At 47.0% G+C, this 9,844-nt stretch overlaps 1 protein-coding gene across 16 annotated transcripts in view; it reads right to left on the bottom strand.

The window, feature by feature from the left end:
- Positions 1-8,019: 8,019 nt before the first annotated feature.
- DCTN1 (dynactin subunit 1) overlaps positions 8,020-9,844 on the bottom strand; it is a 32,387-nt gene continuing 30,562 nt past the window's right edge. For all 16 annotated transcript variants that reach the window (XM_063594838.1, XM_063594837.1, XM_055107774.2 and 13 more), the window contains 3 exons: positions 9,515-9,594; positions 8,917-9,006; positions 8,020-8,501 (listed from right to left, as the gene is read on the bottom strand). In XM_063594838.1, the coding sequence (XP_063450908.1) occupies positions 8,364-8,501; positions 8,917-9,006; positions 9,515-9,594 (308 nt within the window). In that variant the 3' untranslated portion in view covers positions 8,020-8,363. The remainder of the gene's footprint in view (positions 8,502-8,916; positions 9,007-9,514; positions 9,595-9,844) is intronic.

Genomic DNA, 9,844 nt, shown 5'->3' with positions numbered 1-9,844 from the left:
CTGGAGTGCAGTGGCGCGATCTCGGCTCAACTGCAAGCTCCACCTCCCAGGTTCACGCCATTCTCCTGCCTCAGCCTCCCGAGTAGCTGGGACTGACAGGCACCCGCCACCGTGCCAGGCTAATTTTTTTGTATTGTTAGTAGAGACAGGGTTTCACCGTGTTAGCCAGGATGGTCTCAATCTCCTGACCTCGTGATCTGTCTGCCTCGGCCTCCCAAAGGGCTGGGATTACAGGCGTGAGCCACCGCGCCTGGCCAGTACTTGGGAAAATTCTACTTTCTTAACCTATACCAGGAATAATTTCTGAAAAACTAAACAGAAATAAAATGACCTTGGGAGCAGGAATCTTTAAGAGGCTAGAAACCCCTTCCCTTCCCAGAACTACAATTACTAAACAACCTTTTTCTTAGCTTCCCCATTATATTCAAGCTGGTTTATGTCATTCCCCTTTGCAGTTAGTTGCTGTGCAGCCAAGAGTGTCTGCCATCTCCTGCTCACTAACAAGCCAGGAACTAATGGGTCTTACCATACCTGCGGCTATGAGGAAATGACCCCTAACACTGTAAAATTTTTCTCCACCTTTTAAATTCCATAACTTACTTCAGTCATCTCATGGCTCTCATGTACCCTTTGTGAAGTCCTATTTAGCAATTTCAGGGGACAAAAACACAAAACAAAACAAAAAAACCCTTGCTACTTCCTACTCCATTAAACCAATTCTCTGAAAATGGATACACTTGCCTTCAGTGTTTATAGATCCAAAATTTTGATGGGTATGGAGAAATATCTCTTATATACCCTTCTTCACCACATCCAGTGCTGAGTGCAGCTCCACTGCCCTCGTGTGTTTACATGTCTCTTCCTATGATACAAAGGTGTTGGTAGCACCTCCATTCTTTTGTCAAAAAGTGCAACATCTTCAGCCAGTGGGTATGGCTTAGATGAAGGAAGTTCAAGGGGATGTTCTAAGTTATATTCTAGAAGTGTTTATTTTCTCCATCCAGCTGCTGCAACTGATGGAAGGCTTTGCTTTGTATTTGCCCCATTATTAAATCTAAAATTAAAAAGTTTAGAATTTAACCTGATTTGTGGAGCAGAGAGGTTGCAAGCACTTAACTCTCATTCAGTATCCATGCTGACTTGCTGCCTTGGTATCTGTCTGGCCACATTTAATAGACAGGTTTTTTCAATCCATTAGCACCTCAGTAAAAATCTGCTACATCTTTCATCATTTGTAATGATGGAGAGTCACAGCTTCAGCCATTTGACAGGTTTCCCAAAATGAAGGCTTTGATATCCATCACCTAGAGCAGTGGTCCCCAACCTTTTTGGCACCAGGGACTGATCATGGAAGACAATTTTCCCATGGAATGGGGAGGAGGGGGAGGATGGTTTTGAGATGAAACTGTTCTACCTCAGACCACCAGGTATTAGTTAGATCCTCATAAGGAGCCCACAAGATCCCTTGCATTGCAGTTCACAATAGGGTTCACACTTCTATGAGAATCTAATGCCGCTGCTGATCTGACAGGAGGCAGAGCTCAGGCGGTAATGCTCCCTTGCCCGTTGCTCACCTCCTGCTGTGCGGCCAAGTTCCTAACAGGCCATGCACCCAGTACTAGTCCATAGCCAGGGATTGGGGACCCCTGACCTAGAGTACCTCAAAGCAAGTGACCCTCTCACTACTTTCCCTCTGCCCTGCTTTTTCTTATACATTGCTTGAAGAGAGCTCCCTTTTCTAGGTCAATGGGCATTACCTATTTGGTTTGTTAAGGGCAATCTGAGGAAGAAATAAGATGATACAACTTCTCTCCTTAGCACCTGTTTGCATGCTTACACTCTGAATGAAGGAATTTTATTTTTTTTATTTTTATCTTTTTTTTGAGATGGAGTCTCGCTCTGTCACCCAGGCTGGAGTGCAGTGGTGCGATCTCGACTCACTGCAACCTCCACCTTCCGGGTTCAAGCGATTCTCCTGCCTCAGCCTCCTGAGTAGCTGAGATTACAGGCGTACGCCACCGCGCCCAGCTAATTTTTGTATTTTTAGTAGAGACGGGGTTTCACCATGTTGGTCGGGCTGGTCTCAAACTCCTGACCTCGTGATCCACCCACCTCGGCCTCCCAAAGGGTTGGGATTACAGGCATGAGCCACCACGCCCGGCCAGGAAATTCTATTTAGTTTCAAAATATATTCTCTCTTCTTGACTTACATCTTTTCATCTTTTCCTAACTTTGAATCCATTTTTTTTTTCATTGCACTCCCATTCCAGACAGCTCTATTCTTGCACAGCCATGGCAGGACATCTTTAAATTTTGATAGAAAATACTAAAAGGAAAATCTCTATAATCCCAGTGACTAAGTACTGGGAGCCTATGTTCTCAATCTTCCTCCATATTGTGTTATTTGCATTATCAAGGTGATAATGTTATGTATTTGAATAAGAAGAACGTATATAAAGCAAACACTGTATTAGTAAAATAATTAGAAAATAGGGGGAAGCAGACTCAAAAGACATCTATTTGTAGTGTATTGTCTTTGTCTTAAATCTCATCCAAATAAACATACTGTAAAACAAAACAAAATGTTTATAAGACAACCAAGGTAACTTGAATGCTGGATAGTTGATGAATTAACTTTTCAGGTGTGATAATGGTATTGTAGTTTTCTTTTTTGAAGAGCTGTATCTTTCAGGGATACTAAAATACTTTTGGATGAAATAATAAGGTGATAAGATGTCTGAGATTTGCTTCAAAACATTCTGGGAGAAGAAGGGGGAGGAAAGGGGATATAGACGAAACAAGATGAACCATGAAATGAATATATATTGTATGTGTAAGTCATTACACTCTCCTCTCATTTGTATGTTAAAATTTTCCATAATAAAAAGTAACAAAACAGAGGGTGAGAGACATCTATTTACACTGGTACCCGTTATTTGAGCAAGAAGAGTCCAATTCCCACATCCAAACTCCCCAGCCTTCGGAAAAGGAATGTAGGCCAAACGTCCCAGGCTGCCCCTCTGAGGACCTCTGTCCCTGGGAGTAGCAATACCTGTTTCGGGTGGCACGGATGATAGAGATGGAGGGAGGCTAGATGAATGGTCATGCTACCCATACACATAGAAAAGCTGGCTACATGAAACAATAACCACAGAGAAGCAGGAGGGACCACTCACCCTCAGACTTAAGTGTTCTCCAGGTGCCCTGGGCCTACTTGACAGTGGCCAAGGTCACCTGTGCTATAAAACTTCTAGAGTACCTGGGCTATAGAGCATACCTGTTCCTAATTCACTTTTTGCCTCATGGCTGTGTAGGGTAGACTCAGCTCTGGGGCCTTGTACATCCTTGTACATTCCCTAGGATTACCCAGCAGCCTATTTGGGTCTTTGTGTTGCCCCACCCCTGCTCCCCACTGAGGCAGAGCACTGAAAATGTGAACCAAACAGGTGAATGCAAATTGTGGGAGGGGGTGAGGGACGTGCCACCACATTTAGACTCTCTCTCTCAGCCTTGGCCTGCTAAAAGGAGGAGAAAACAGTGCCTGGATGGTAGAAAATAAGACAGTAGCTGCCCACAGAAACAAGCTGAAAGCTGGGGCACTAAAGGCTACCTATCCTTCTTCTTTTTTTTTTTTGAGACGGAGTCTCACTCAGTCGCCAGGCTGGAGTGCAGTGGCGTGATCTCAGCTCACTGCAACCTCCGCCTCCTGGGGTTCAAGTGATTCTCCTGCCTCAGCCTCCCGAGTAGCTGGGACTACAGGCATGCGCCACAACACCCAGCTAATTTTTGTATTTTAGTAGAGATGGGGTTTCACCATGTTGGCCAGGATGGTCTCGATCTCTTGACCTCGTGATCCGCCCACCTCAGCCTCCCAAAGTGCTGGGATTACAGGCGTGAGCCACCGCGCCTGGCCAGGGCTACCAATCCTTTGGGGCTCAAAAGATGGTTATGTGTGTCACAGTGTACATCTTGGGAATGTGCTTCTATTTTGTTTCCATTTGTTTAGTATCAGCCTCTTCCAGGTATCCTTTTTTAAATACCTGTATCAAGCATGCTACGTTATTTAATTTTCTCCCTGAAGATTACCTAAGAATATCACCTGAGGAAGGTGCTATTGGCCTATTACAAATACAGAAACTGAAGCTGAAAGGTTAAGCACCTTCCCCACGTTCAGACAGCTCAATAGCGGAAGAGATGGAATATAAGCCCTATTCTTATTTCACAAAGCTGCCTCCATGCTGGGGCAGGTAACGTTAACCCTAGGAAACTGCCCAAAACCCACCAAAAGAGAGAAGCTCCTAGGGAACAGAGTTGAGAATGTTCATATCCTACCCCTGCCAACTGCCGGTCTGCTTGGTTTTGTCACACTGGCATTTCTGGCTTTGGATGAATCAAAGGTGGCTGTTACTATGCTATACTCCATCCTTGGTACACAGAGCACCTCGCCAGGCCTCTCCCCCACCATCACATCCCCAGTTTCCAGAAATCATTCCCCTGGTCATCTGCCTGGCTATCCATTCTCCACAATCCCCATGAATGGATGCCACCCAGGACACACAGTGAGCATGAGCTGCTGTCTCCCCTTTCTTGCCATCACAACCCAGTTTGTTTCCTCTATTCCATGGAGACTGCCCTGGCCAGCTCATCAGGCATCTCTGAATCACAATGGCCACTTCCCAGAATTTGATTGCCCTCTGAGCTGCTCAATCTCTCTCCTCCCTTGGCTCTGTGACAATGCTTTCTACAGGGGCCCTCTGCTTGCAGTGGATGCCCCTTCAGGCTGCAGGCTCTTTACTCTCAGGGTTTCCCAGGGCTCTACCTTCCCTTCCCTCTGAATACTCTCCTGAGGTAACTTGCTGCTTCAGATTCTCTCAGCCTCACCTGACTCCCAGGTGTCCAGCTGCTTGCTCTGTGCTGACTAACTCCCACAGGCCGGTGACCACATTCTGTTCCCCTTGCCATTGCAGGACTTAGATTAAATGCCATGCCGCAAGGCATGGGATCTGGCTTTCGCAGTGGCCAAGAAATATCATCCCAGCAAGAAAGTGGGGAGCTAACACTGGCTCCATGGCAAACTTTGAGCAGTAAAGCATGGGCAGGAAGCAGAACAGGTGAATTTCCCCTCCATCAATCCAAATACAATGTTCTAGCCAGTCATGGTGTTTCTGTGTAGTCTATCCAGAGACATCCAACATGGGCAAGTGACTAGCTGTCTTTGTGAGGCAGGAGCCAACTCACTAACACCAACCTTTGATTTTCTTTTCCTCCTTTCCCTCACTCTCGCTGCTCTGAGACTTCACCCTCCAATAAAGTGCTAACACTAGCTTTGCCTCAGATTCGGTTTTCTTAGTAACTTGAATACAGACAGTAACCTCACCCAAACCATGCCTTCAACCACCATTGATACACTCCCAACTCACTCCCCAAACTTTTCCTATCTTCAATCTGGACATCTCTGCTGAGCTCCAGACCCAGCAGGTTCCAACTGCCAAATGGACATCTCTGCTTGTACATTCTCACAAGCACCTCAAACTCATGTCCAAAATAAAAGTCATCTTCCTCCTCCTCAAATACGTGCCCTTTACTTGTATTTGGCAGGATGCAGAGATGGAAGACACCCTAAAGGAACTCCTGTCTGAAGTGGGAGAGGAGTTAACTAACACTTAAAATAGAAACAGATGCTTACTGGCATAAAGTAGCGTAGTAGGAGCACATACTGGAGAAGAGAAGCAAGGCTACTGTGTGCCAGCACAGTGCTTGATGCTTGCATGCACTATCTCATTTGACCTTCATAACAACCCTGTAAGATATCATTTTTCCATTCTGCAGGTAAGAAAACAGATCAGAGATTAGAAACCTTGCCAAAGTCACAAAGCAACTAAATCCAAGCACACCTGAAAAAAAGGTCTGTATCTTTTGCTGCCTCAAGAAGAGGAGCACCTAACAGGCCATAGGGATTGGAGATTTCCTGAGATGGCATTGCCAGAGCTATCTTAATAAATGGACAGGATGTCAGCTGAGGAATGGGGATGGGGCGAGGGCAGGGAGGTAGAGTGGAGAGAAGGAGGTAGATGGCATTCTGCGTGGTAGGAAGAGGCCTAAGAGAGCACAGGGTGGCAAGGAAACTGCAGGGGTTCACTAAAGCTGAACCACCTGGCACATCGGGAGAGGCTGGAGAGGTGGACAGGACCCAAATCATTGATGGTCTCATGTGCCATTCTAGTGAATTTAAATTTTAAAATCTAGACACATAGAGGAACCATTTCAGGATCTTATGTAAATTTTAAATCTAGTTGAAGAAATCATTTCAGGATTTAAACTGGGGAGTGACATGGCCCAGTATGCATTTTGGAAAGGTCCCTCATATCGATGTGTAGAACTGGTTGAAGAGAGGCAATGGAGGTAGCGTAACCAGTTTAAAAACTGCTGAAGTGCCCAGAGCAAGAAGTTATTTATAGACAAAGTTCGTGGATGTAAAAAAAGTGGACAAATTTGAGAGACAGTAATGAAGGACAAACTGAACAGGACTGGATAACTAAATTAGCTAAGGAGATCAAAGAAGGAGTCAAGGATATCCAGGTTTGTGGCTTGTCACATGTAGGACACAGAAGAGATGATTTCAGTTTTGGACATGCTGACTCTTAAGATACCTGTGGGGCACTCACAGGGTGATAGCCAACAAATAATTGGGTGAATGAATTCGGCATTCAAGAGAGCAGCAGTTTAAGTAGTGAGAAACTGCCACCAAGGGAAAAGGATAGAACAAAAATCCCCATTCTCCTTTCAAAGTGCCACCAGAAGTTGCTTGGCCTCGGTGTCTTAACCACACCAATCAGAAGGCAGGTCAGCAGCTTGGGTAGCATCCAATCCCAAGGAAAGGACAGTGTGGTCTGTGATTTCCTTGCCCTAGCAGAGCCCAATTTGGAGACGTGAGGTGAAGACTCTCTGGTTCAAGACACAATAATAACCCTTCTCAACCAGTTCTGTGAGAATTAATCCCTCATATGTAATGCATTATATCCTATGCATCTGGAATGACACTGGTTGTGTACCATCATTGAGAGTATTGAGGAAAAGTCATCAAATCATTTTCTCTCGGAATCCCAGGTGAGAAGAGCCAAGGTACAGAGCAGGCATTCAAACACCATAACCCACTGACCTCCCAGACAGTATAGTCATTGAGAATATGGCCCCTGGACGCCCACCTTCAAGCACCCCTCCTCCTGTCTGCCCTTCCCCTCAAGACAGAAAGCAGAAGAGCAGAGGGTCTGGCCTAGTTTAGGCCTAGCACTCTGCAGGGTCAAGGGTCTCTTTCTGCATCTAGATCAGAGCCTTTTGGGAGTCTGAACTGGACTTCTCTCCCCAAGAGGGAAAAAAAGAGAATATAAAGGAGCTAGCCAACTAATCTAAACTGGGGCTAATATCTACAATGCTGGGGTGCTGTTTACCAGCCTAATGAGTCCCAACTCTGGAAGTATTTTCAGTAGGTCTGGGTCAAGACCAGAAATCTGTTACATTTTAAAAGAAACTCCCCAGGTGATACTAATTTATGGTGGGGTTTGGGAGTAGCTTTTGTACCTTCTATCCTTTACTAGTATGCCACTTTAGTTTTCCCTTATTTAGTAAATATTCCCTCTGAGAGACCCCAGGTCTTATGGGAAGACTGGCCAGTACATCAGAAAATTGGCTGGGGTGGTGATCATATCATTACTCCAGCTCCAAAAATTGGACTAAAGAGCAGTGGAAGCTACAGGAAGCAGAGGCAGGGTTGGCAGAGGCTACACCCTCCCAGCCCTCCTGACTCCATAAATGAACTTAGGTACCTAGTCCTAAGTCTAGCCCTTTCCTTCTTGGTTAGAGTAACTTACTGCACATGAATTTTAGAAACAGCATTCTTCTGGTCACTACGAAGAGGAGACCTCAAATTTGATACAGCCAAAGCTTCCTCAGCATCGCTTCTCCTCCATTCCTGCTGTGAGCTTAATGGCCCAAGTCCCACTCTCAACACCACACAGGAAGCACTGAAGCAGAAGTTGCTTTAATCAAGGGGTGAAGTCCTCAATCAAGGGGACCTCACTTAACCTTTGGTGGTGGGGTCTCAGCCTACCCCCCACAAGCCCTGAGGCCCCTCAGGAAGGAGGGAGCAGTTGAACAACAAATTATGGCAGAGGCCAGGGAATGGGAGTGGGGGAACCCGGGTCAAGGTGAAGGGGCAGGACGCTGAAAGGGTGGGAGTGAAGCTGAACGGGGCAGGAAGAGCTTAACCCACGTTTCTACCTGGGGGCTGGCTGAGGTGGCTGTGCATCGGGCAGAGCGGCACCAGAGGGCTGAGGGTCGAAGGGGACAGCAGGGGAAAGGAGTGCTTAGGAGATGAGGCGACTGTGAAGCTGGTGCAGCTGCTCCTGGGTCAGCACCAGCCGGTGTCGCTGTCCAAAACCAGCCGCACATGAGAAGGTCACTTTGCCCATGTAGACTGTGTCATCCTGCTGCTCCTCCTTGGCCTGGTGGTTGATGAGGAGAAAAAGACTCCAGGTCAGGGGCTCACTTGAGCTGTGGGCCACTGAAGGGGTCCCTGAGCACTGAGACCAAGGCAGCTCCTGGGTGACTAGGGCTTCTGAGATCCTGGGCTATTGTGACCACATTTTTCAAATTAGAATGGGGATACATAATCTGACAAGGGAGTTTTGAGGCCCTCCTGGTGTCAAAAGTCACGGAAGGTGTTTAGGTGCTAAAATATTGGAATTTCAAAGCACTGTAAGCACTTCTGAGTTACTTGTAAGTAAAATTTGGCCAGATAACCCAAGGTATGCAGTTGTTAGACCTGAGACTCCAAAGGCCTCCTCCAATTCTGGAGGAGAGGGGGGCCCGCCTGAGCTCTCCACACTGTCCCATCCTCCACCCCATGCTCCCCCTCACCCTGAGGAAGGCTGATGAAGGGAAGGTGGCAAAGTCAGTGGGTACTGTGGCTCCAGGGCGCTGAGATACTGTCTCCTTGAGGACCTCATCCTAGGGAAGGGGAGAGGAAGACAAGGGTTCATTTATGGGACCCCCACAGGCTAGCACAAGACCACGTGGTTTCACAGAGACACTAATACCAAGGGGGCAGGGACTTAGTCCTCTATATCAACATACTTTTGCTCTCATCTCCAACCCCATCCCCACACCAGCACTCCTCCTTACTTTGCAAGTCCTCATCCTGTAAGGCCCAACTCACATTCTACCGCCCTTGGGAAGCCACGCCCAACCATTCTACCCCACAATGATCTCAGCTCTGATGGAAGCTAAAGCCTGAACCAGTCACTCTAAAGATTACCCTAGCTTATCCATTTTGTTATGAGAATCTGTCTTCTGTTTGCACTCAGACATTGAGCTTCCAAGGCAAGAACCCTGCCTTCCCTTCCATCTCCTCCCCAATTGCTGTCTAGCACAGGGCTGGGCTCAGAGGAACTCCACAAGTGCCTGGCTCCACCAGTTTACGCTGTGAAGTGAGCTCTGCCTGGCAAACTGAGCTGACCTTGAGCTTCTCGATGGTGTCACTCAGGGACTTAAGCTGAGCCACTTGCTCCATAAGTTGGGCCGACGGGCTCTTGGCAGCTGTGGGGAGAGAAAGCTGGTGAGGCCCACCAAGGCGCAGGCAGGCAGTTCTACTGGATTAAGGGTTAGGGGTGCAGGTATAAGACTCTCTAACAGAACAAGTACTTGAGAGAGAGTGAGTGAATCAAACAAACTGAACAGTGAAGCCAAAGAACACTGCTGGGAAGAGCTTCTGTGGTGGGGGAACCACCTGAGCAGGGGCTAAATCCCTGGGCCAAGTGGAGGGGGCAGTTTTATTCATCTTGGGGGT

Source organism: Pan paniscus, chromosome 12 (genome assembly GCF_029289425.2).
Source record: "Pan paniscus chromosome 12, NHGRI_mPanPan1-v2.0_pri, whole genome shotgun sequence".
In the NCBI taxonomy this organism is placed as follows: Eukaryota; Metazoa; Chordata; class Mammalia; order Primates; family Hominidae; genus Pan; species Pan paniscus.
The sequence above is the reverse complement of the archived record's forward strand: the minus strand, read 5'-3'. Positions and strand labels throughout refer to the sequence as shown.